We start from the raw sequence: 26,933 nt of genomic DNA, 5'->3' as shown, positions 1-26,933 counted from the left end.
AGGGACATGAACACTTAGCTACCTCAGCAGGAATTCCTTCCAGGTCCCCTTTAAAGCTGAAGTCTTTAGAGAGTAATGGGTCTGGAATAAAAAGGACAAGTGGGACACAGCCTTGGCCCCGAGTGAGGAGACCCCAATTCAGCAATAAGTCCCACTGCTCTCCCCTACAGGTCAGACTAAGGAGGGTGAGGGCCTCTTGGACCCTAGACCGCATTCACCCACAGAGCTTCTAACTGAATAGACCTTGCTTTACTTTACAGTTTATAACCTCAGCTGGGTTTTAGGTTATGCAAAAAGGGCCTGGCCAGATTTTTCTGGAAAACATGGAGAGCTAGGGGCAGACCTGGAAAAGTCCCGGTACCCACTAGTGATCTAAGCGGGAGACTCCTTGATGGATGCCTCAGACCTGGGCAGGACAGACTGAGAAGCGTGAGGGAGGGGTTAAGGCGCAGAGGCAGGTCACTTCTCCTCAGGCTCTTTCTACTTCTGGCTTGTTGTTAAAGGGGTGGATGCCCCCCTCACCCACACAAACCCTGCTCAGGCTCCGCCCATCTCCTGGCTTCGCTCGCAGGGGACCAGGTTTCCACTCCACGCTTTCTCAATTAAAGACGATTTATACAACGAAGGTTTGTCTGTTATCTGTGGGTGGCGGGCACCAGCAGTTGCTCGGGGCGGGACCAAGTCCCGGGGGCGGGGCGGCTGGGCTGGCGGCTGCCCCTCAACAACAGGTGCACATTCCTGGGAGCCTCGTCACTTCCCCTGTGCTGGCGGTCCCGGCCGCTCACCGAGCGAACTCCCTGGGCCACCCGGCCGGGCTATGATCCCGAGAGCGCTGCTGCTACTGGGGCTGCTGGGGGCTCTGGGGACGCCGCTGTCTCCTGGTAAGTCTGGGCCCCGAGGGGACAGGGGCAGGGGCAGGGGTAGTGGCCGGACACTATGGCTTCACTTAATCCTCTCCTTCCCCAGGCGTTCACGGCTTGGAGGCGGAGGGCCGGCTCCGCGACAAACTTTTCTCGGGCTATGACAGTACGGTGCGCCCGGCACGGGAGGTGGGAGACCGCGTCCTGGTCAGCATTGGCCTCACCCTAGCGCAACTTATAAGTCTGGTGAGGTTGCGCGCCGGAGGTGGAGGTCGGGCCCACAGACAGGCTGAGAGGCGTGGCTTCGGGCTGGGTAGGACCGATGTACAGGCTGGGGGAAAGGCCTGGCAAAGAGATGGACGAGGCGTTAGCGGAGATTGAGTGGAAATCGGGCCAATGGACGGGCTGTGGGCGTGGCTGCTTGCTGGGCTAAGGAATGGAACCAGATAGAGTCGTGGGCGGACCTTGAGGGGAAGCTGGGACCTATGGACGGGCTGGGGGCGTGGCCATATGAGGCTACGACAAGGCTGGGGCGGAGCTTGGTGCCTGGGCGAGTCAACAAAAAAACAGGGAGGAGATTCAGGGTTGGATGAATTACGAACGTGGGCCAGGCCTGAGACAGAGCCAAGCGGAGGGATGGGCGGAGGTAGGACTGTTAGATGGACAGTATGGGAGTGCCCTCGGCGGAAGGGGTATTTCTGAGATAGAGATGGGGCTTGGGTTCAAGAGGATGGGACTAACAAAAAGGGGCGGGCCGGGTTTTTAGGAAGAGCGGGACCCTCCGAGCCCCCTCATTTCTCTCCCTGCCATTTCACCTCTGTCCTTTAAATATTTCCCTTTTAGAACGAGAAGGATGAGGAGATGAGCACAAAGGTGTACTTAGACCTGGTACGGAGACCCCGTGGGGTGGAGAGGGGCATCCCACTGCCTTTACAATTTCCTCGAATGTCCAGCCCAGGAATACTTTTTATATCAGCATTTCAGAAAACACATTTATAACTGAAATAGAAGCTTCAGGAAACAATGCCTAGCTATACTACGGGAGTTGCACTCCATGCATTTTTCATTCTAAAATTTTTAAGCACTGGTTTTGGGCCACTAACTTGATTCTCAGTGTACTAAAGGGTCGTGAACTGCACTTTGAAAAACACTGTTTTATAAGCTAACTAAGGCAGCATCCTTATTTTTACAGACTAAAAATATTTTGGGTCTGGTGCGGGGGAAAAAAACCAAACCCGTTGCCATCGAGTCAATTCCAACTCATTGCGACCCTATAGGATAGGGTAGAACTGCCCCATAGGGTTTCCAAGGGGGAAGGGGACCTTAACTGATGTGGGTTTCAGCGAGTGAAGGCGGAGCCGGAGTCAGAACCCCGGCCTCCTGACCCATGGCCCCTCCCCTGACCCCGGGCAGCACTCTCTTCTCGGGCGTTCCCGGGACATCCCAAGTCCCCTCCTGGCCTCCAGCCCTAGACAGTCCCTCAGCCTCTGCTTCCCTAGGAGTGGACTGACTACAGGCTGAGCTGGGACCCCGCGGAGCACGATGGCATCGACTCGCTGCGCGTCACAGCTGAATCGGTGTGGTTACCGGACGTGGTACTCGTGAACAAGTAAGGACCTTCCCAGAGTCTGGGAGGTGGGCGGGGCCACCGGAGAGGCGGGACCGCCAGGGCAGGGCCTTGATTTCAGACGAGAAATCCCTTCCCTGCAGCAATGACGGAAACTTTGAGGTCGCTCTGGATATTAACGTCGTGGTGTCCTCCGACGGCTCCGTGCGCTGGCAGCCTCCGGGCCTCTATCGCAGCAGCTGCAGCATCCAGGTCTCCAGGCCCCGCCTGCGAAGCTCAAGGCGCTCTTAGGAACCCTCCTTCTCTTCTGAGACCCTGTCTCCTATCCCTTCTCCATTATCTCTCATGACCCGAATCACTCTTTTGCCCTCACTTAATAAGCTGCCAATTCTCCTGTAATCTCGCTTTCCTGTGATTTCCTCTGGTGACCCCTGTCTACCCAGTACCCCATCTGTTCTGTGACCTCCCCCACTGACCTCCTAAACTCCCTCAATCCCCGCTAGTTCTCTTGCAGCTCTAATGACTCCCCCTTCTGTCCAGGTCACCTACTTCCCCTTTGACTGGCAAAACTGCACCATGGTGTTCAGTTCCTACAGCTATGACAGCTCAGAGGTCAGCCTGTGGACAGGCCTGGGCCCTGATGGGCAAGAGCAGCAGGAAATCCACATTCATGAAGGCACCTTCATTGGTGAGTGGGCATGGCCCCATATCCCTGGGCTTTATAATTTCCAGTTTCTAACAGGCTGATAAATATATTGTGTCAACAATGCCCAATACAACCCTGGGTGGTCAGCCAAATGAGTATGACTATCTACATTTCACATATATGGAGACTGAGGTTTGTCCAAGGGCATTAGAGATGGGCTGCCCAGCCCAGTGTCCACAGCTAACCCCTTATCACATCAGCCCTTTCAAGAGTAGGATGTAGCAGAGCAAGCCATACCTGGCACCAACCGGGACAGCTCCCACACCTGTGTCCCCTTCTTCTGCTCTCCTCCCCCAGAGAACGGCCAATGGGAGATTATCCATAAACCCTCTCGGCTTATCCAGCCTCCAGGGAATCCTAGGGGACAGGGGAAAGGACAGCATCAGGACGTCACTTTCTATGTCATCATTCGCCGGAAGCCTCTCTTCTACCTTGTCAATGTCATTGCCCCATGCATCCTGATCACACTCCTGGCCATCTTTGTCTTCTATCTGCCTCCGGATGCGGGTAAGGGGGGGAAAAGAAACTGTAAAAATGGTGTCTGACTTCCTCTAACTTCACAAGAAGGAAGGAGAATCAAGATCAACAGCCCAAGGCTGATTCCTATTAGGTGGAGGGCAGACATGCCTCCGCCCTCCAACCTTTTAACCAATTCTAACACCCTCCCACAGCACTCTCTACTTCTCTGCTGGTTTCGATAATTTGTTGCAATGGCCACACAGAACTCACAGACAATACTCTCGATTATGGAGTTTATTAGGGAAGTTAACAGGTTACAATTCAGGTTCAGGAGTGTTCAGGATACAGTTCTTCGCTCAGAACAGCCTCTTCTCAGCCGTGCCCACAGGCATGCCTCTCTCTGGCCCCTTGGCCTCTGCTTTGCTCTCTGCTCAGGCAAGCGTTACAAAGCTCTTTTAGCTCTGCTGGCAAGTGCCCTGAGGCACCCCACTCCACCAGTAAATCTTGGCCCAAATGTGCTCAGCTATCTTGCTCAGTGGGCCAGCACACCCAGTACAACCACCTTGCTCCACAAGCCACGAAGCCCACCGCGCTGTCTCCTGCCGGTCTCCTGGTTCGGCTGCCTCTGCTGCCTTGATTTGCTGCTGCTTCTTGCCATCTCTCGCTGTCTCTAGTGCTACAGCTGTCTCTCTCACTGTCTCTAGAACGTCTCAACCCAGCGATCCCATGTCCAATGGACAAGCCCGACTCCTAGCTTTTCCTTCTTGGTGGCAGTAGGCGTCCCTCCCCGACCCCCACCCCAGATTGACTGCTCTTTTAAGCCTAGCAGGATGGCAAAACTGACCAATCCCCTCGTTAGGGTTCCAAACACTTTATTTGCATTGTCCCACCCTCACAAGGGTGCCATGCACCTTATTCACATTGTTAGCAACCTATCCAATCCCGTTAGTGGGCCACAAACACTCATTTGCATAGTCCTCACCTAGTAATTTGGTGGGAGTTACAAAACTATGGCTAGAAGGGCCATATTAAGTAACTCCCTGCACTGCAGGGACCCAGTGCTCCTTCCCACCAATAGCTCAGCTCCTTCCTCTTCATTTGAATCCAGGCAGGGTTTTCTTGCCCACCTAGGCAATCATGGAATCTCACTCAGGTTTTCCCTTTAAGCAGAGAGACCCCATCTGGACCCAGGTTTTCCCTCCCACCAAGTGGGCGAAACCACAGGCTCTGGCTCCCCTCTGCTGCCCCTTTCTCTCCATTCCTGTGGTGGGACATTTGAACTCTTTCTTTCAGAGCCCTAGGCTCTCACCCATGGAATCTCCTTTCCTCTGACCAACAAACTCCCAAGCTTAAACAACAGTTCCCGTCCTTTTCTCTGTTCCTAGCATCCTCCTCCCCAACTTTTCAGACACCCACTTAACCTCCCTGGGAAATAATAGTCAACATGTCTCTGTGAAGCAGCATAATGTAGTAACAGGGACATTTCTGTGTTTCTTAGTTTCCTGATCTGGAAACAGGGACAATTACTGCATAGAATTATGGTGAGGATTAACTGCCTGGTACTCAGTAAATGCTACAGAGTGTTGGTATTATTTTTACTATTTTTGAACACTTGCTACAAGGTTATATAATTAGCATGTTACATATATTAACTCAATTCTAATCTTTACAACAACCCTGAGAGGTAAGTACTGTATCGTTGTTCCCATTTTACAGAGGAGAGTAAAGAGGCTGAGGCAGCTTAAGTCACTTGCCAGACGTCATATCTTTAGAGAGGGGCAATGTTGGCATTCCAGCTCAGGTCAGTGCCAGTCTGTTTCAGGGACTGCATATCTTTGACTGCAGTGTTCAAAATATGGCTTCCTCCTCTCTGGCATCAAGTCTTCTCTTTGTTTAGGGAAAGAGAGTGGTGCACTCTAAAACTCACTTCCAAATGTAACCTCCTACTTCCCCCTGCAGCAGGGTAAATCTTGAAACCCAAAATTATAGGACCGAAGTAGAACGTATCATGAAAATCGTTTATTTCAATACCCTCCATGAAGTTTGCAGTGCCCATTGTATGCCACATGAATAACCAGCCACCTGGCATATCCTTGAATACTTTGTTTCATTTTTAGACCCTTCATTCAAATTGCTATGTAGTTCCTGAAAAAGCTACAGGGGTTGGTCCATTTATTCATGTTGAGTGTCTATTATGTGCTAGGTACTAGGAATACATCAGTGAAGAAAAGAGACAAAAATCCCTGCCCTAGTGGAGTTTACATTCCAGTGGCAGAGACAGTCAGTAAACAAAATAAATAAGTCTATTAGATACAGTAAAACCTGTGAAGGCCAGAACCTGCGTAAGGTGGACACCTGTCAGAGAAGGAAAACTGAAATATTTTCCATTAATGGAGAGCAATGGAAAAATGGTAAGGCTGCACCCTGTTAAAGGCAGAAAACTTTTGAGACTAGGAAAAACAAGGCAGTACTGTCTAGTTCCGGCTCTCACAGGTTTCACTGTAGTATATTAGAAGAGCACAAGTGCTGAGGAGGGAAATAAAGTAAGAAAGAGTGTTGAGGCGGATAAGAATTGGGGTAGAGGTTGCATTTTAAAAATAGCATGGCCAAAAGGAGAGTTTCTTCAATGTGTGGTGCTGGGAAAATTGGGTTTCCACATGCAAAAAAATGAAACAGGATCCATGCCTCACACTATACACAAAAACCAATTCAAAATGGATTAAGGACCTAAATGCACAAACTAAAACCATAAAATTCTTCGAAGAACAAGCAGGGGCAACGGTGTCAGGCCTAGCTTTCAACAATGGATTGTCTAATATAATAACAAAAACACAAACAACAAAAAAGAAAATAAATAAATGGGGCCTCATAAAAATTAAAAACTTTTGTTCATCAAAAGACATTACCAAAAAAAGTGAAAAGACAAGCTACTAACTGGGAGAATATCTTCTGAAACCATATAGCCAACAAAAACCTAATAACCAAAATTTATATAAAACTTCGACAACTTAATAACAAAGACAAATAATCCAACCATAACATGAGCAAAGGACTTGAATAGACATTTCGCCAAAGAGGACATTCACATGGGCACTAAACACATGAAAAGATGCTCAGCATCGTTAGCCATCAGAGAGATGCAAATCAAAACCACAATGAGATACCATTTCACTCCCACTAGGATGGCTAAAGAGCCCCAGTGGTGCAGTGGCTAAGAGAGCTAAGGGCCTGGCTGCTAACCAAAAGGTCAGCACTTTGAATGTACCAGCAACTCCCTGGAAACCCTATGGGGCAGTTCTACTCTGTCCTATAGGGTTGCTATGAGTTGGAATCGACTCAACAGCAATGGGTTTGGTTTTTTGTTAGGGTGGCTAAGATTCAAAAAACAGAAAATAACAAATGTTGGTGAGGATGTGGGGAAATTGGAACCCTTATCCATTACTGGTGGGAATGCAAAATGATACAGATGTTGTGGAAAACAGTGTGGCAGTTCCTCAAAAGACTAAAACAGAACTACCGTATGACCCAGCAATTCCACTCCTAGGTATATACCCAAAAGACTTGAAAGCAGAGACTTCAAAAGAGACTCGTACAGCAATGTTCATTACAGCGCTATTCACAATAGCCAAAAGGTGAAAACAACCTAAATACTCATCAACAGATGAATGGATAAACAAAATGTGGTACATACATACAATGGGATACTACTCAGCCAGTAGGAGAAATGAAGTTTTGATACCTGCTACGGTATGGATGGAGGTTGGAGACATTACGCTGAGTGACCTAAGCCAATCACAAAAGGACAAATATTGTATGACCTCACTTATATAAAAAGACAAGAAAAGGCAAATGTATGGAGAACAAAGTTTATTAGTGGTTACCAGTGGTGGGAGGGAGGGGGGAAAGGTGGTTAATGATGATGGAAAAATCACATTTATTAAGGGTATTGCAGAGCCGATTATTATAATTCTTGTCAATAAGTTGTACACCTGTAAAAAGTTGAATTGGCAAAAAATAAATAAATAAAATAGAAGGGCCAGTGAACGCCTCACTGAAAAGGGAACCTTTGAACAAAGACTGGAAGGAAGCAAGATAGTGAGCCAGGCAGATATCTGGGAGAAGAATGTTCCAGGCAGAGGAAACAGTGAGTATAAAGGCCCTGATGTGGGCATGTGCCTGACACGTTCGAGAAACAGCGCAGAGGCCAATGTACTGAATGAAGTAAGCAAGGGGAAAACAGTAGGAGATGAAGCCAGAGAGATAATGGGAAGGCCTTGTAGATCATAGTCAGGATTTTGGCTTCTATGCGGAAGGAGAGGAGGAGCCACTGGAGGGTTTTGAGAAAAGGAGTGATATGATCTGACTTACATTTTAACAAGATCATCCTGGCTGTTTAGTCGAGAACAGTCTTCAGGGGAACAAAGGATGAGGCAAGGAGAACAGTTAAAACCCATTGCCATCGAGTCAATTCCGATTCATAGTGACGCTATAGGACAGAGTAGAACTGCCCATACGGTTTCCAAGGAGCACCTGGTCGATTCAAACTGCCGACCTTTTGATTAGCAGCCGTAGCTCTTAACCACTAAGCCACCGGGGTTTCCGAAGAACAGTTAGAAGGCTGTTACAATAATCTCGACCTGAGGTAGTGGTGGTTTGGACCAGGGTGGTAGTGGTGGAGGTGACAGATCATTAGTTTCAGGATATATTGTGAAGGCAGAGTCAATAGAGTTTGTTATGGATTGCATATGGGATGAGAGAGAGAGGAGTATTGAGAATGACTCCAGGGGTTTTGGACTGAGCTCAGGAAAGATGGAGTTGTCATTTATAAGATGGGGAAGATTGTAAGAGGAGCAGTTTTGGAAGCAGGGGATATGTTAAACTTGAGATGACTATTGGACATCCACGGGAGCCCTGGTGTCGCAGTGGTTAAGAGCTACAGCTGCTAACCAAAAGGTTGGCAGTTCAAATCCACCAGCTGCTCCAACTGTATGCGGCAATTCTACTCTGTCCCATAGAGTCGCTATGAGTCGGAAATGACCCCACGGCAACGGGTTATTGGACATCCAAACGGAGAGGTTAAGTAGGCAGGTGTATATGATTTTATTCAGGGGAGAAGCCCAGACTTTAGACTTGTAGGAATCATTTGTATGCAGATGACCCTTCCAAAAGCCTATCTTTGAGTGGGCTCGAAACAGTCACTGATGATGCCATGGAAATTGCCTTTTGGCAAAGCCTAATCCTCCTTCCCCTCTAACCCCCAAGGGGAGAAGATGGGGCTCTCGATCTTTGCCTTGCTGACTCTTACTGTGTTCCTGCTGCTGCTGGCAGACAAAGTGCCTGAGACCTCCCTATCAGTCCCCATCATTATCAAGTACCTCATGTTCACCATGGTCCTCGTCACCTTCTCCGTTATCTTGAGCGTCATAGTCCTCAACCTGCACCACCGCTCACCCTACACCCACCAAATGCCCCTTTGGGTTCGACAGGTAAGAGAGATCTCAACCCCAACCTTTGTTAACTCTTAATCCTAGTATTTGGCTTTTTGTCCAGGTGTCACTTGGCAAAATTAATTTTATCCTCCCATCGTTATAATTTCATAGTTCTCATACTTTCTTCACCAGTATTATCCATTCTGAATCCAAGAGAGACATTCTCAGTGTTGGTTACTATTAGGATGGGAGCCCTCGGAACCTCTCTTTCCAGTCACGATGCCTTCCAACCTATTTAAGAGCTCTTAAGGGTGTGTAGTGCATTTCCTTGCCTGCGTAGGTCTGTGGGACTGGTTTCACGCAGGCGCAGGAATAAGCATGTGGCGAAGGGGTAGTTGGCTGCTTCCCTTCTGGTCTGAAAGCCTGATGGCCCCCTTCAGTACTCCTCTTCTACTCCGCCTGTAGATCTTCATCCACAAACTACCGCGGTACCTGGGTCTGAAGAGGCCCAAACCTGAGAGAGACCACATGCCGGAGCCCCCTCCTCTAGCCCTCAAGGATTCCCCAGGAAGTGGCTGGGGTCGGGGAACAGATGAATATTTCATCCGGAAGCCACCGAGTGATTTTCTCTTTCCTAAACTCAACAGGTAGGACTTGCCATCCATCACCCATAAAGAAGGGGGAGGGAGAACTACAGTTCCCAGAAGACTGTGCGGAAACAGGAGGCCTGTGCTCCCGGAAGATGTGGTGGTTGAGCATCATGGGAGTTGTAGTACCCTTCCCGCTGTCCACTTTGTGGGAAGGTGGAAACTAAAGCATAGAGGCGTGGGAGGAGTTGCGGAAGGCAGGCGAGGTTTATTGAAGGTCGCCGCTGGCTAGGAGAGCCTGAAGGGCCCTCTCAGGTTTTGAGAACAGGCAGAGTGTTGGAGGAGGGAGTTGGGGTGGGCCTTAAAGCACTGGCGTGGGTTGTGTCTTTGCACCCAGGGCGTGGTCAAATTCACTCCTCTTCTAGGTTCCAGCCTGAACTGACTGCCCCGGACCTGCGGCGATTTATCGACGGCCCAAACCGGGCTGTAGGCCTGCCTCCCGAGCTACGAGAGGTCGTTTCTTCGATCAGCTACATCGCTCGACAGTTGCAGGAGCAGGAGGACCACGATGCGGTAAGCCCAATGAGGGTGGGCAAGGCAGAATAAGGGCCTCTGTGACTTCGGCTCCACCCTCAAACTCAGGCTCCGCCCCTAGCCCTCGATTTACTTTCTGATTGGAGATCTTCCTCCCTGGGCACCGGCCCCGGCTTCCCGACTAGTTTTGCGCTCCTGTCCTTCGCTGGTGGATCCCTGGTGGGGCAGTGGTTAAGAGACTGGCTGCTAACCAAAGAGGTCGGCAGTTTGAATTCACCAGCCGCTGCTTGGAAACCCTATGGGCCAGTTCTGCTGTGTCCTGTAGGGTCGCTGTGAGTCGAAATCGACTCGACTGGCAGTGGGTTTTTTTATCCTTCGCCCGCGGTTTTGCCTTCCTGCTCCACAGCCCGCCCTTTGCTCAGTCGCGGGGTTGAAGGATTCTGGCTGGGCACCGGGAGGTGGGGCGGGCCTAGCTGGGGGTCGCAGCCCCGAGCTCAAGGACAGTCTCCTCTGCCTACCCCCAGCTGAAGGAGGACTGGCAATTTGTGGCCATGGTTGTGGACCGCCTCTTCTTGTGGACCTTCATCATCTTCACGAGCGTTGGGACCCTAGTCATCTTCTTGGACGCCACGTACCACGTGCCTCCTCCCGACCCCTTTCCTTGAGGACAGGAGAGCCGAGACCCAGGTCCCCAGCCAGTTGAACTCAGAGTTCTGCAGTACTCTCAAGCCGTGTCCCTTCTCTGCCTCTTAACCTCTGGAATTTATGTCAGAATTTCTCAAAACCCTCCCTCTATGGGAATCCAGCCCTCACCATTTCTCTCCCTGGGGAGGAAGCAGAAGTGGGACTGAGACAGATGGGGGCTGTGGGCTTACTCTTTGAGTTCTTGAAGAAGCTCCTTTGGATATCAACACCTAGGCCCCTAATGAAATGGATCAAAGAACAAGTAGTAGACTACAAGCCCTATGACGGCAGGAACTGTGTCTTGTTTACTTTACTATCCCCAGCACCTGGCATAGGTCCTCACTTATAGTAGGTGCTTAACAAACATTTGAATGAATTGGGAAAAAATTTTCCGGAAGGAAATACACCAATTTGGTAGTGCTTATCTTCGCATGTTGGGACAAGTGGTCATTTTTTCTTTTCTGAAATTCTTTTGTGATGAGTATTATCCTTAGGATTAAAAAAATAAGGTTATTTCGGAAAGCAAGTGCTTGTAATGAGAAAAAAAGCATTTTAAAGAATTCCATTCAAGTTCCAGCTCTGGTGCTCAAACATTGGACAAGCCACTGAAACTGCTTTGTGCCTCAGTTTCCTTATCGGTAAAAGGAAGCTAATAATACTACCTTCTCCTTAGGTTGTCTGAGAATCATATGAGAAGCACTATACATTTCAGAGGTCACAAGCTTGTGTGTTTGGCTTGGCCCATGGTAAACGTTTTAAATTTGAGTTCATTGGCTGCCTTTTGAAACTGGGATATTTCAAAGGGAAATTTGGATTTCTTAATTCTCTTGAAAAAATTTAAAAACCTTCATAACACCAGGCCTGGGTTCTCTATTGGCAGCAACCTGCTAGAGCTGATTAGTGGCTACCGGCTCTGGTAAAGGAATTTATGCCAGAATTCCTCAAAACCCTCACCCACCTGACCAGCTTCACTCATTTTACCTGCCCAGCCTCCATTACGCTGGAAAAGAAACAAGGGAAGAAAGCGGGGACAAGAAGTTGAAGTCAATGGGAAGGCTAGGAGTGAAAAACAGGCCATGTCTGCAATTTCCTTTTAACTTGTGGAAAGGGTTGGACCTGGTTTAAGGCATGGCCCTTCCAGGACACAGATCTTGGGCCCAGCACTTCTGCACAACAGGCTGTGTGAACAGGACTCAGTTAATGACTCTGCCTGGAGATTGGACCAAAGAAAGCTCGAGCCTAGTGGCTGTGCAATAGCAGTGATGTACCTAAGGTCAGCAGGCCCTCACATCTACTCAACTGCTGGAAGCTGTCCTAAGGGAAAGAATAGGGCTACAATTCCCAGGGATCCCCATGGGATAAGGCTAGCATGTCCCTGTCCACCAGGCCCACCAGCCACGCAAATAATTGCACCTGGCACCCCGCTGCGGAGCACAGTTCATTTGTCTTGTTGGTTTATTGGCCTAGAGAGTTGGACACACACACAAACGCAGAGATAAATATCAGTCAGTTTCTCTATATCTGGGTCCTCACTACGTATAGAGCTAGAGTCTGTAGAATTTTAAATCTTGCGTGCTGTGGCACAGAACCAGTGGCCTTCCCACTCTGCCATCACCCTTCTTCCCAGAGAACATGGGGAAAGAGAGTACAAACTGACAAGACTTGATAGCTTTCAAAAGACAAAATTGCAAAATCCCAAATTTCCAACATCCAAAATTCACACTACCCCAGTTCCCCAGCTCAAATACATGTATTTTAATCTCCACTTTGCCACAACCTCATTTGTTGCCCTGAACCACCAAATGCTGGAAACAATTTTCCTAAATCATAGTTTAAAAAAAAAAGTCTACAATCTCAGTTCTCCCAAAATATCCATGGTTTTGGAATTTTGACCCATTCTGAAATTCAAATTCCCCAGTCCATCCTCAGCCCCTTCTGTCTCCTGTGCCTTTCTGCCTCAGAGGAGTGCAGGCTAAGGATATAGGGGGACTGTCATCACATCTGCCCCCTGCCTCCAGGCCCTCCTCAGTCTCTCTTGTGGTTCCGCTGTATATATATATATAGATAGATAATTTGTGTGTAGATATATATATGTATTCTTTATTATGTATTTTTTCGCAGTTTTTCTAAAGTGCCAGAACAAGATCTGTGGGACTTTTTTAGTGATTTTTTTTTTTTTGCATTGTCCCCTGTTTTAAACTTTCCCCCCTTAAAAATTGGAACTTGGTACATTCAGTAGGAAACTCTTCACTCAGGCTGTGGCCAAGACCAAGGAAAGTGCAAAGAGACAGTGGGGGGAATGAAGGAGTGGCCCTCCTCCATGGTTAACATTCAGGGAACCTGTTGAAAGCCTTCTCCCCCTTCCTATATGCTGGGAGGGCAAGAGGAGGCAGGAGGAAGCTCCTGTCCCTCCCCCAAACTCACCTCCCTCCAGAAGCCATGATCTTGCCTTCTCAGCAGATGCTCAGAGGGCAGCCATCTTGGCCCCAGAAAACAGTAGCTGGGAAAATGGCTGCATTTTAACGACAGCAACATTTTCCCTTTTTAAACTGCACTCCTCTAATTCCCATTTGTCAAATTGCTCCCCAAAACTGAACTGGCTCTCTCCTTTTGAGCTGTTTTTTTTTTTTTTGGAGTGGGGTGGAAGTGTTCATCCAATCACTGATGGTGGAGGCCCAGTTTTCAGAGGATTAGGAACAAACATTTCTTCATCTCCCCCACTGGAAGGAAATATAGGGACCCCTGACCAGAGTTAACTAGTGCAAATTAGGGATTAGGGACTATTTAGGGTCCCTATACCCCATCCCTAGGCTGGGATCTTTGGGTGTGGGAAACTGAGTTAAGGATGGGGTGTAAGGTGCTATTTTGGAGGGAAAGTTGGTGGGGGTACCCCCAAAGCCCACCAGGGGAGTAGGGTGGCTCCCCACAAACCATCTGGAGTGACTGATGAGGGGAGTGACATGGGAGAAGATGGGGGTAAAGGTAAGGATGGGAGGTCATGTGCAAATCTTGGGCTCACCCACCCATCCAACCCCCATCATTTTTCTGGCTATTTGGTCTAGTCTGGGAGAAACCATCAGGAAAAACAGGGAACAAATAGATTCCCTTCCCCATTCCGTATGGAGCTTCTCCCTCTTGGCCCCCAAATCTGGTTTAGCCCAGAAGAGGCCGTATCTAGAGGCAGGAAGAGGTGTGATATACTTGCCTCTTTTGCCATGGAAGAATCTGGGGCTCACTGGATTTGGGGGTCAAGATAGGGCCAAGATTGGTGCTGCCTCGGGATGGGAAAGAGCTCAGCCATGGAACAGAGGGATATAGCCCTCCCTGCAACCACAATACCTCCTTGACCTGGATTGGGAGAGGCTATCTCCAAAGTCCAGGAGTATGGAAGATCCAAAGGCATGGAAGCCAAGGAAGGCATGGCATCTTAACAGGAAAAAAACAGAGACATAGAAACCAATCCTAGGAAAAATGGAATCCAAAGCCGTGCCCCTCAGTGGGTGGGGTTCAGGTATCACAATGGTCTGGTCCAGGTCCTGGGCCTTACCACCCTCTCACCTGGGGAGGGTGGGGAGTGGGAAGAAGAAACAGAAGACTGGAATGTGCTAGGAAGCATCTGGGGAAGGGCCGTAGGGGAAGAGAAAGCTTCAGAACCAGGTGGGATCATTGGGTGACAGAGATGATTTCCCCCTTGGTTTACAAATCGGGAGGTGCAGGGTTAGACATTCAGAGCTGGTGGGGGCCGTGAGTAGAGATTCATATAAGTATATTGCTCAGTTGCCCCTAGGGCTGGAGAAGGGACAAGGGGCTGCCCCTGCCCCTCATGGAGGCCATTCCCTGGAGGAGAATTGAGAGGGGAACCATCAAAGATCCCTTCCCAGGAGATGGAAAAACTACAATCTCACACAAAGCAGCCTGACCCCTGAGCTCCAGGGGCCCCCAAGTCCCTGCACAAGTGTGTGGAGGGGCTCCCAAGGGGCAGGGAGGCCAGGGCGCTAGTAGTAGTGGTGGGGTTCAGGGAGGGTAGCATCTGGTGAAAGGGGGAAACTGGCCCAGAGCTCACCCCACATCTCCCTTCTGGGTTCTCTCAATCCCTGCCCTTTCCCCTTCTCCCTTAGGGGGAACTTGGGGAGGAAGAGTTGGGGGAGCTGGGGGTGGGGTAGTAGGAGGTGCTCCTTGAGGATTCACTGCATAGCCAAAGACCCCTGGTAGGAAGGGAAGGGCCCCTCCACCCTTCTCATCAGGCAGGACCATGTTGAGAGCGACTGGGAGAGCGGCCAGGTTGCTGAAGTTGTAAGGGTAGGCAGCCAGAAGCTGGGGGCCATAGACGAGTGGGTAGGGCTCAGGGTAGAAGGTGACTTTGGCAGCCCCCATCCCCTCCATCCGGTCCCCCTCCCCAGCCCCCACTGGCCCCTCACTCCCAGGTTTTCCCCTGCCACTGCCAGGTTCCCGGCCACTCCCAATCAGAGCCAGTGGAAATTCCTGCACTGGTGGGTAGGCATAGCTGCCCCCTCCTGCCACCACTGGGGGCTCCTCACCCCCTGAGATAACAGGGTCCTGAAGGGAGGCGGTCTCAGAAGCCCCCTCCGCAGCAGCGCTCCCGCCACCTGCCTCCCCACTGGATGAGGAGACTTGCATCTCTTGAGGCGCCTCCTCCTTGACATCCCCGGGTCTGGTGCAGGCGCTGCCCTTGGAGTAGGCAATGACAGGTGTAGGGGTGCCTCCAGGCCGCTCGGCAGCATGCCTCTGTCCATGGCGGCTCAGGGCAGCTGCTGTCTTGCACACCTTGGCGCAGTGTGGGCAGGTGAAGCGGCTGGAAGGCTTCCGTCCAGCCCGGGAGCTGTGGGAGCCGCCGCTGTGGGCCTCCTGGTGCTTTCGCAGCTTCCTCAGGGTTGCGAATGTCTGGGCACAGTCCCCACAGCGGTGCCTCCGCTCACTGCGGGCACGCCCTGCTGGGCCCTCAGCTGCTGGGGTCTCCTCCCAGCTCCTCCGTTCCACCTTCTGTCGCCAGCGCAGTGGCCGCCGGCCTCTGGCCACCCCATTGCCCCCACTGCTGCTGCTGCCACCGGCAGCTCCAGCCTTGCGCTTAGGCTTGTATGAGTAGTAGGGCCTCCAGAGCTGGTCCTCCCCACCAGCCTTTGACTCCTCCTCCTCTTCATCCTCCTCCTCGTCCTCCTCTTCCTCTTCGTCCTCCTCTTCACTCTCCTCCCCATCCTCTCCGCTCAGCTCCCCAGGACGCAGGTCGGTTTCTGAGATACGTCGCTTGACGATGGCTTCCTCACCGATACGCACAGTGATCTGACACAGCGGAGGGGGACCCTGGAGCTGCGAGGGGCCCCGGCCAGGCCCTGCAGGGGAACCCCCGCTCCCGCCAATCCCACCAGCTGGCTTGGCTGTGTACGTCAGAGTCCTCCCAGCGCGCAGATTCTGGCCCTTGGGCTCCTCTGTGGCCGTGGCTGGCCCTGCTGCCGTGGCTGGGCTGACCGCTGTGGCTGGGCTGGCTGGTGTGGCCACAGGCTCGGGGGGAGGAGGCGGGTACTCACGTTTCTTGGGGGGTCTCGGGGGAGCCGTGTAAGTGATGACTGAGGCAGCCTGGGCCCCCCCTGTGCTGGCTGGCCCACTTGCTGCTCCACTGCTGCTACTGCCCCCGTGGACAATGACAGAGGGAGCTGGGTGGGCAAACGTGATGACAGAGGGTGGGGGCCCAGGCTCTGGGGCGGGTGGGGGGCCGGGTGGTGGGCTGACTGGGATTGCTGCAGGGGCTGCTGTGTCGAGGCCTGGAGAAAGGGAGGGCTCAGGGGCTCCCTGGCTGTAGGTCTTGTAGGGCCGCTTGGCTGCCCGCATGGGGAGCAGACGATACAGCTTGAGGGTATTGAGCTTGGGCTTGTAGCCTCCATTGGGTGTCTTCTCACTGGCTAGGAGGCCCGGGCTAATGCCATGGAAGGCTCGCTGGTGGGTCTTCAGGTTATAATAAGTGACAAAGGTCTCCCAGCAGAAGATGCATTGGTACCTGGGCCAGAACAGCAGGGAACAGGGCAGGAACAGAGCCACTTGAGTCAGGGGCTTCAACTTCCCACGTCCTCTACTGCCGTCCATCAAACCTCTAACTCCCCTGGCCATTTGTTTTCCCTCCTTCCATGCTGTCTCACCCTGCCAGCATCAGGAGGAGCACCAGTCCTAGCTCAGCTCCCCACCAGCTGTGAGACTCTAGACCTCAACTGTTCCATCTGTGAACTGGGAATAATCACACACCCTACCTAACTCACATAGCTTTCTTTTGAAGCACAAATGACAGAATGGGGAAATGTCTTATGAACCAAACCAAAACCAAACCAGTTGTTGTCGAGCTGATTCTGACTCATGGTGACCCAATGTGTGTCAGAGTAGAACTGTGCTCCATAGGGTTTTCAATACTGATTTTTGGGCAGTAGATCACCAAGCCTTTCTTCTGAGGTGCCTCTGGGTGGACTTGAATCACCAACCTCTTGGTTAGCAGCCAAGTGCTTAATGATTTGCACCACCCAGAGACTCTGCTGAAGAACAGGGATACATCACAGAAATATAAGGTACTGTCCTGAATATTTTAGCTATTGGTAGACATGCCTGGGCTTTCCAGAGTCCTTTCCTGTGAAGGCAACTTTCTTTTTCCTTCTCTGCCTTCTCCATAGCACCAAGCCAGGACGTAGAGGTGCTAATAATCATCAGCTGAAGGAAGTGGTGGCAGGAGACAGATGGGTGAGCCGAAGACAGCTGGGGGCCACTGGGTGAGCAGGCAGGTGGTGGGTGAGCAGGCCAGTCTCAGGATGACTTTCTGGGCCCCATGCTCAGCTCATTCCCTCCCTTGTCCTTGTGGTCCCCAAGTTCTGGCCCCTGACCCCTCTGCCCTGCCCACCCTCCACCCCCAGCCCCAGGCCACTCACCTGCGCTCCCCAGTGTGCCACACCTCATGCTTGGTGCGGTACTCAGCCAGGGCAAACACCTTCTCACAGTAGCGGCAGGGGTACTTCCTCCGCCACGAGTGCACGTTGCTGTGCCTCTTCAGGCTGGACAGGGTCACGTAGGAGCGCTCGCAGGCCGCACACACATACAGCACATGGCCGCCCACCACCTTCACCACGTGCTCAGGACCACCTCGGAAGCCCACTGGTTGGGGCAGGGCTGAGGCGTCCACTCCTGCAGGACCACCGGGGCCAGAGCCCCCAGCTCCCAGCCCTGCAGACCCCCGAGTGCTGGCCCCCCGTCGGCACTGAGCCTCATGGGTCTGCAGCCTCTTGGGATGAATGAAACTCTTCCCACATCGGGGGCAGGGGAGGAGACGCCGGGACAGGGAAGGCTGTGAGTCAAGGGCCTGAGCCTCAGCCCCATCACCCTCCCACTCCCCAGCTGGCCTAGTCCCAGGCCCGAAGCTGTCCTCTTCCGGCTGCAAGGTGGCCATGGGGGTTGGGGCAGGAGGTACCCAGGCATCGCCTCCCTCCCCTAGGCCCTGCAGGCGGGAGATGCCCAGACGTCTTCCGAGAGCTCCAATCTCTGCCACAGCTGCCCCGTCCCCTCCCCCGCCAGGTAGCGCAAGCCGTGCACTATAGATGAAGTTGAGGACATCAGAGAAGGCAGCTGCTGGGACCCCTGGCAGCTCCAGGACCCGGGGCGGGGATGAAGTGGGGGGTGAGGCTGGAGCGGGAGAGGAGGAGGAAGATGAGGAGGAGGAGGAGGTGGCAGCTGTGGTGGTGGCAGAGGTGGGGGCCAAGTCCCCAGTAACTGGTGGGAGGGGCAGTGGGGCTGAAGCAAGCAGGGCCTCTCTGAAGAAGGGACTAGAAGCAGCCAGGACGCTGCGGTGAGCAGGGAACTTGGTGTCTCCAGCTATGAGGGTGACGTCACAGAAGAGGCCACGGAGCCGCTGCTCATTGAGTTGGCGCAGGACGGCGGGAGCGTGGGACGGGTCTGTCACCTCTGCAGGGGGGGGCATGGCGCCAGTCTAAATAGGGGAGAAGAGGCCAGGGTAGAAAGGGACCATGAAAGATTGGGGGAGGGGTGACGTCCTGATGGAAGGGAGGGCACCTCAGGAGGGTCTCAGAGACTGGGCAGAAGGCACAGGCCTCTAAGATTGGGGAGGTGAGCTGGGAGGGAAATCAGATGATGTGGGTCAAAGACTAGTGGAAGGCTGAATAACTTCAAGTCACCGAAGTGAAGGATTAACCCTTAGCCGCCCAAGTCTGGACAATGTCCAACATCTGGGGCTAGAAGAGGCCTGGGATACCTTAGGTCACAGTGAAGGTCAAGGGGTCATGACTTCCAAAGTCACAGACTAGAGAGGTAAGCAATGGAAACCTCTCTCTCTTGGAAGCCAGAAGAAGCCCCCGTAACTATTTCACAGGACTCTTCAGCCCAGACAAAATGGCTGCCTTACTGGCCGGCGGCCTCAGGTCCAGTGTTTCCTGGGGGCAGTCCTCTTGACATCCTCTTACCTGACAGCACAGCCACCATGGAGTGGAGGGGGGTGTGGATCAGCGAGTCCCTTCTGTTGGGCCTCTTCCTTCTGTGGAGAAACAGAAACTGTGTCAGGGGGACCTAGAGAAGGAGGCCAGGAAAGTGTCCCCAGGAAGGGAAGGGGGAGAGGAAAGGACTCCAGGAAGTGGGGGCTGGCGCAGAAGTGGGGGCCAGGAGGCGCCTGGGATGCTCTGCAGACCCTGACCCCTCCCTGTGCGGGAGAAGCCTCAGTCAGGTTATTTGCTTAGCTGCCACCAATAAGTCCTAGGAGGTCACACAGTTTATTGCAAAGCCTTGTTCTACTGGCCCAGAGAAGTATAGCAACAAGATAATTTGCATATTACCAATTCACTGACTGCGGACTCAAAACAATCTGCCAACTAGCTCAGTCCCACAGGTCCAGGGATGCCTGTCATCACTCTCAGTCCCGCTGGCCCAATCTTAGGGGCTCAAAGGAAGTCAAGTATTTGCATGTTGTCTTTCATCACAATGGTCTCATTTACATATCAAAATATGTTTGCATGAGCTTTTTTTATTGGACTAAGTTGCTAGATACTCAAATTAAGAGAGGACCGCCCCACATGTCTCAACACCCATAAATCGGAGAGGTTTCTGGCCTGGATGCCAGGTGACCACCAAAGACCACTGACTCTCAGACACAAGCACCACTTGCTCCAGTCACTGGAGGGCACTGGAAAGCCCACCAGACCAGGGTCCCACTCTGTACTCTACAACCTGGTGGCCTCGAGACTTTGGCTTAAAAGATGGGGACAGAACGGCCACCTCACCTCTTGCTGGAAGGTGCATCCAGAAAGAATGGCAGGCAACCCACGCGCGAGATGTGGCAATCACAGCCCTGGGAGCACGTCACTGCCGTCCCCCGTGGGCAGCGCCAGGGCCTTCTGTTCCCATTTCTCAGTTGAAAATCTAGGTTCCAGAGACATACAGTGACTTATCCAAAGTCACACAGAGCCGGTAATAACAGGTGGGGCCTGTTCCCAGATCCAGGCTGCTAACTTGAGAGCAGAGCTCTCGGCCCTCTCATCTACCCTCCACCAGTGCTGCCAAGTCTCTCCTCTCTTTGGGGACATCCTTCTGAGTGCCCTGGGTCACACATGTCCTCAGACGGGTCCTGCATCAGGAGTTCCTCATACAATTCCCACCCCGCAACAATGTTCTTTTGCCATCTATCACCCACACTATGTCAACTAAAAGCCTCTCTCACCCCCTACACACCCCACTTCACATTCCCAAAAGCCTTCCCTGACACCTCTCCTGGCTGAGAAGAAAAACCCATTCTGAGTCATGGTGACCTCATGTGTGCAGACTGGAACTGCTCCATAAGGTTTTCATGGCTGTGACCTTTCGGAAGCAGATCGCCAGGCCTTTCTTCTGAGATGCCTCTGGGTGGGTTCAAGCACTTAACTGTGCACCACCCATGGACTCTATATGAGCAGAAGGAAGGTGGTAAAAGGAGTGAGAGTCACAAGTTTTAATAAGCCTGACTGCTAGGCCCAGACTAGGTACTGGGTCAAGCGTTAGTCCGTTAGTTGCTGGATTGTAGCTAGGTCATGAATCCTGGAGAAGAGGCCTAGTTCACCAGCTGGTGGTCAGTTCTGGCTGTAAACTGAGGAAAGAGAGCAGGGTCTCCCACTCCATTCCATAAGAGCCACCATGGCCCACTGGGACCCCCAGAATCAGCGCTTTACATGTATTGTCTCATTTGTGAGCGCCTTACCACTACCCTTCAAGGCAACAGTCTGCATCCCCATTTTAAAATGACAGACTGAGGCTGAGACGCTCCATAGCTTGCCCAAGGATATGTAACCAGTTGATAGCAGGGCTGGGACCTGACCTTAGGAAGCTTGGCTCCAAAGTCTGTGTTCCTGGTGACTATACCACACCGAACGCCCATGATGAAGGGCGTGTTTACAGCACGCAGGATGGGCCCTCACTAGCACATCTAGTGCCTCTGTGAAAACTAGATGAAGGGCCTCTTCCGCCTAGAGATACAGTCCTGCACTGGAGAGCAAAGCAAAGGTCCGATTTCAGCCCCCATTTACCCACCCCAGCCAGGCCTGCCAACCTTCACAACTATACGTGGCCGGCCTAGTGCCTACTGAGGCATGTCTGTGTGCAGAGTGCCATGATTCTGACAAAGCCTCTCAGAGATTCTTAGAACCACAGAGGTCTAAAGGTGGACTGGCACTTAGAGATCACCCAGAATCATTTCATCATGATCCGTGTAGCTGCCATTTATGAAATACTACTACATGCCAAGTATTTTTAAAAAACCAAACCAGTTGCCGTTGAATCAATTCAGACTCATGGCGACCCCATGTGTTTCAGAGTAGAACTGTGCTCCACAGGGTTTTCAATGGCTGTGATCTTTTGGAACTAGACTGCCAGGTCTTTCTTCTGAGGCACCTCTGGGTGGATTCAAACCGCCAACCTTTCAGTTAGTAGCTGAGTGCTTAACTGTTTGTGCTACCCAGGGACTCCTGTGCCAAGTATAGTGCTAAGCATTTTATCTTCATTATCTCATTTCAACACTCATAATGACCACGGTGACACAGGGGCTACTGTCAACCTCATTTTACAGATGAAGAAACTGAGGCTTAGAGAAATTACTCTAAACTCCTCACTTTCAGGTTTAGGGAACATAGTGGCCGGGTGATTTGCCCATGGTCTCAATGCTATCCAAGCTGGGGTTTGGATCCAGTTCTGAGTTCAAATGTCCCATCACTGGCCACTGCCCTACAAAGGCTTACGGAGGTGGAAAAGACAGTAGCTATGTGACACTGGGCAAGTTACTTAACCTGTTTCCTTTTCTATAAAACCCCTTGCCATCAAGTCAATTCCAACTCATAGTGACCCTATAGGACAGGGTAGAACTTCTAAGGCTGTAATCTTTATGGAAGCAGACTGCCACATCTTTTTCCTGCGGAGTTGCTGGTAGGTTCAAACCACTGACCTTTCAGTTAGCAGCTGAGTGCTTCACCACTGTGCCACCAGGGCTCCTTCTTTTCCTGTAAGATGGGGATAATTAATAGTTCCCACTTCATAGGGTTGTTGTAAGGATTAAATAAGCTCATAATCGGCAGGACCTAGAAGAGTGCCTGTCTCTGGGTGGTGCAAATGGTTTGTAGTGGGCTACCAACAGAAAGGTTGGCAGTTCAAACGTACCCAGTCACACTGTGCAAGAAAGCCCTGGCGATCTGCTTCCATAAAGATTACAGCCATGAAAACCCTATAGAGCAGTTCTACTTTGTAACACATGGGGTTTCCATGAGTCAGAATCAACCTGATGGCAATGGGTTTGGCTTTTTGGTTTTAGAAGAGTGCCTGGCACACAATAACTGCTCAATAAATACTAGCTGTTATTATCGTCTTGGAACTCAGCCCTGGAAAATGGTGGGGGAAGTGGTGACGAGAAACAGGCAGAAATCGGGCTTCATGGTAGGTTTGGCGGCTCCGTGGTTTTCAGTTTTTTGTTTGTCTTCACCGTTTCTCTACTCTCAACTGGCTGTGTGACCTCAGAAGAGGGACTGGCGTGGGGATCTGCACACTGCCAGCCAGACACGCTCCACCTCTTGCTGCCCCCTCCGCCTGGAATGTTCTTTCCTCCAGATAGCCTCATGCCTTGCCGCCCCACCTTTTTAAGCCTTGACTCAAAAGTCACGTTCCCCCAGAGGCCTTCCCTGCCACCCCCCACACTAGTTTATTTTTCTCCGTGGCACTTAGTAAAACATATCCCTCACTTATCTCTAGAATGTAAGCTCCAAGGGGATGGGGGACGGCGCAGGGGTTTTGTCTGCTTTGTTCACTGCTATGTCTCCAGTGCTTAGAACCATGCCTGGCACATAATGGGAGGTAGAAGGATTTTTGGTAAATGAATGATTCTGCTCTTTTCAAAATCAGCCTGCAGTCTGTCCATCCTCTGGAAGGAAGCTACCCGCTGTGCCAGGGCCACCTCTGGAGCACCCACAATTTGCCTGATCCACTTCCAGGGGCTTTACATGTATCGCCTCATTCAATGAGATCCTCCAAACCACCACCCAAAATAGGTGTTTACATTATCCCAATTTTACAGAAGAGGAAACTGAGGCTCTGAGAAGGATATGCCTTGCTTAAGGTCACACAGCTTGTAAGCAGCAGAGTCAAGATTTGAACCCAGGCCCATCTGTCCTCAGAGTGGCTGAATCTTTCCCCTGTGCCATACTGTCAGATCCTGCTCTGAAGAGGCCTATGCCCAGCCAACTGGTTACATAAATCACCACACAAGGCCTCACGTGCTAAGTGCTAAATGTGTCATGTCTGACTCCACCCTTTCCCTGCTTCCCACATCCAGCCCGTCACCAAGTCTGGTCGAATCTGTGGCTGAGCTTGGGAATGGCTCTGGAGACCTTCCCTTCAACCCTGCTTCTGGCCCCTCAAACTAGCTCTGGTCCTTGTTAACACTTGTATGGCCCATGGCCATGGCCTCCCAGCCAATCCCCCTGCCTCCAGGCTTCCCTTCTTCCATAGTCTTCCTCCCACTGAGAGGTAATTTCCCAGCCACTGCTCAGGAGTTATCACTCCTGGGCTCAGAGAACTTCACTGGTCCCCACCAACTCCAGAATAAAGTTTGAATTCCTCAGCCGGGCATTCAAGGGCTCTGGTCTAACTCCAACCTTCCTTTCTAATTTCTAACCTTGTTCTGCCTTATTCTCTGTTCAAGCATCCAGCGCGTTATCTAACCCCAACACGTCCCACACGTCCATGCTTTTGCTTCTACTGGTTCTCCTGCAGGAAATGCCCTTTCTCCAACCGCTTCTCAAGATCTCTCTCCCAAATGTTAAGATCAAACTCAAATGCCACCTCCTCCTTGACCCTCCCTGACCCAGAGAACCTCCTTCCCCTGATTCACCATTTTGTGCCCCTCTGGCCAGCACTCCACATTATACTGCAGCAGATAATTAGGTTCTCACGCCCGAGGCTGTGACTCCAGCATTCCATATCGGTCTTCTAAAATGCAATGGTACAGATGCTAAGTTCTGCAGAAATTGGGGAGAAATGCGTAGGGTGTGGGAGACGCGCAGAGAGGCCCACTGAAAATTCTAGTCAGACAGCGGACTACAGTGGTAAAGAGCACAGGGTCCAGGTCCTGACTGCTTGGGTTCAAATACAGCTTTACCTCTTACTAGCTAAACTGACTTTGGGCAAATGACTTAACTTCTCTGGGTCTCAGATGCCTCACCTGGAAAAGGGAGGTAATTATAGAGCCTACTTCCACAGGGTTGTTGTAAAGACCAAATGAGCGTTCATGTGTAAAAGTATTGAGAACAGAGCCTGGTACCTACTAAGTGCTAAGCGTTTACTGCTATTATTGTGAGCAAAACCTTAAAAAGGGGACCCTCAGTGCTGGCAGAGGGCTGACAGTGCCTGGAACAGGCATAGCCCCAAACTGTAGCCACTCTCCAGATCCATTTCCCAGGTGCTACTTACAGTCCTGTTGGAAGATAGGTAGGGTGGGTAATCAGCCCCGTTTTGCAGGTGAGGAACTGAGGCTCACCCAGGGAAAGTGCCAGTAAGGACACTGTGGGGGCAAACTCCTCAGTTCTAGCCTTGGCTCCTTTCCCTCCACCAGGCTGTCCTGTGCACCTGTTGTGCAGGCCTCATGCAGCAGCCAGCCTCCCCCCACCCCAGGTGCAGGAGGCCCCAGCCATGGCCTGCACCCCCCTGCACATATAACTTCCCCTCCAGGCCAGGCCCAGCACACAGGGTGTGCACACTTGGAGCACACACACCACCCGCCCCCTACACACACATACACAGCCACAGAAGGGCTCAGGCCCCAAAGGTGAGGAAAACCTGTTCTGAGGAATCTGCCTAGTGAGCAAATTCCGTTCCCAGAGCCCTCCACGGTGGCAGGTCGCAGGAGTGAGAGGCCCGGTGTGCGTCAGAGGAGAGAAGGAAAAGCAGAGATACCCGCAAGGGGGGGGTAGACAGAGCACGAAACAGGAGAAGACTGAAAACTTCACTTTTTTTTTCCGTTTTAATGACAAGAGTCACACACCCGGCCTTTACATAAACATGGCCAAGGAGCCACAACTCTGTCCAAGCTCACTTCCCTTGCAGCCAGCCTGGCCTCTCCTCCCAGTGACCCTGACATACCAGGCCGGGCCGGCGGCCCGGTGAGGGGCAAACACGCAGACCCTGCACAAAGGCTAGCAGGGCCGCTCGGACAACACCATGCCTCCGACTGCTGCCCTTGCTCTGTCCCATATTTATTTCCTCACCGTCCTCATAACACATCCCCACAACAGCCCCACACCACCACTTAGACACACAGAAGTCAGGCACGCACACGCAGCTTGCACTAGACTCTTGGGTCTGAGGCCCACAGTACCCTTGTCACGCCAGCTCCCTCCCCACAAGTGTTTTCTGACCAGCTTGCCTCCCAGTCCAACAGCCCGGACAGGCTTCCACAAACAACGTCACAAAAGAATCCCATGGAGAATGTTGCAAACACACAACCTTCCCCCTCGCTCGACTACCCACAATCCCATAAACACAACCTGCTCAATCCACCCCGAGCCCCTACACCAGCGTTAGCCAACCTACAAGGACCCAAGACACACCCTGAGTTTCTCACTCCCCGCACAATCTGGGGGGCCTGAGTTCTAGTTGTGCAACCGCCATGTAACTTGCTCATCACCCAGACACATAGACCCATCCAATGGCCTGTTCTCGCCACGACTGGACCACACCTCGGCAGGGCCACAGAAATGGGACTCAGACGTGACGCCGTCTGCCTCAAAGACACACAGTCGCCCCCTGCAAATGGGCACCTACATCCGACATTCTGGTGCCCTCCACAACACACACACCACCCCAACTATGCAGAAAACAACAGTTCATAAACAGTTCATGTGTGCAGCACAAGGTACATACGTGCAAGAAAACACATGCTCGGGTAGAAAACATACCTCAAATCCCACAGCTACCCAAGTCCGCACTCCGCATATTGTGCCCTGTTTCCAATGTCCATCTGTCACCCAAAGCCACATCTTGTAATTCTGCCCCACAACACTGGGCACCCTCCTGCCTTTCTGCCCCGTTGGCCCCGGGAGGGCCCTACCGGGACCCCTGGCTGCCAGACCAGCAAACGGTGGTGCCCAGGAGAGTTTTACCTTGCCCACAACACAGCGGCGAGACACAGTCTCCAGGACTCACAGCCGCAACCCTGCCCCGACGGCGCGGCGGCTCCAAGGCCCCAGCTCGCCCTGCGCACCCCGCACACCCCAACTCTGGGGCGCTTGGCGGCCCACCCCTCCCCCGCTCTGCCTGGCTCCTACGCCATCGCCCTCCCAGCAGCTTGCAGTGCCTGCCCGGGCTCACACCCGCCCCACCCCACCCCCCAACCTGCCCCACAGGGGGAGGGGGACATTAGGCTGCAGAATTAACCCTTCGGGGGGGGTACTGAGCGCGGCCCCTCCCACGGCCCCAGGCGATCGCGCCCCCTGCCGCCGCTCGGTCGGACGCCATACCAGGGCCCACTCAGTCGCCCCCCAGCGTCGTGCGCGACTGGGGGCGGGGCCTGGCTCAGCCCGCGACCCCTGAGCCCCCGGGTCAACCCCA

At 52.2% G+C, this 26,933-nt stretch overlaps 2 protein-coding genes across 2 annotated transcripts; one reads left to right on the top strand and one right to left on the bottom strand.

Annotated features, from left to right (window-relative positions):
• Nucleotides 1-758: 758 nt before the first annotated feature.
• On the top strand, nucleotides 759-12,519 carry CHRNB1 (cholinergic receptor nicotinic beta 1 subunit). Its single transcript, XM_004376036.2, has 11 exons — nucleotides 759-881; nucleotides 967-1,106; nucleotides 1,704-1,748; nucleotides 2,360-2,469; nucleotides 2,571-2,679; nucleotides 2,968-3,115; nucleotides 3,431-3,640; nucleotides 8,855-9,078; nucleotides 9,487-9,668; nucleotides 10,034-10,181; nucleotides 10,667-12,519. Exons 1-11 carry the CDS (start codon nucleotides 818-820, stop codon nucleotides 10,805-10,807), a joined length of 1,521 nt encoding a protein of 506 aa, XP_004376093.1. The 5' UTR covers nucleotides 759-817; the 3' UTR covers nucleotides 10,808-12,519.
• Nucleotides 12,520-14,885: 2,366 nt separating this feature from the next.
• ZBTB4 (zinc finger and BTB domain containing 4) lies at nucleotides 14,886-19,314 on the bottom strand. The gene is made up of 3 exons (XM_004376035.2): nucleotides 19,289-19,314; nucleotides 17,747-18,798; nucleotides 14,886-16,836 (listed from the first exon to the last, which is right to left on the bottom strand). Exons 2-3 carry the CDS (start codon nucleotides 18,787-18,789, stop codon nucleotides 14,886-14,888), a joined length of 2,994 nt encoding a protein of 997 aa, XP_004376092.1. The 5' UTR covers nucleotides 18,790-18,798; nucleotides 19,289-19,314.
• Nucleotides 19,315-26,933: the final 7,619 nt, after the last annotated feature.

The sequence above is a fragment of the Trichechus manatus genome, unplaced genomic scaffold, assembly GCF_000243295.1.
Source record: "Trichechus manatus latirostris isolate Lorelei unplaced genomic scaffold, TriManLat1.0 scaffold00040, whole genome shotgun sequence".
NCBI classification, from domain to species: Eukaryota; Metazoa; Chordata; class Mammalia; order Sirenia; family Trichechidae; genus Trichechus; species Trichechus manatus.
Note: the sequence above shows the minus strand (reverse complement) of the source record. Positions and strands in the feature narration are given on the sequence as shown.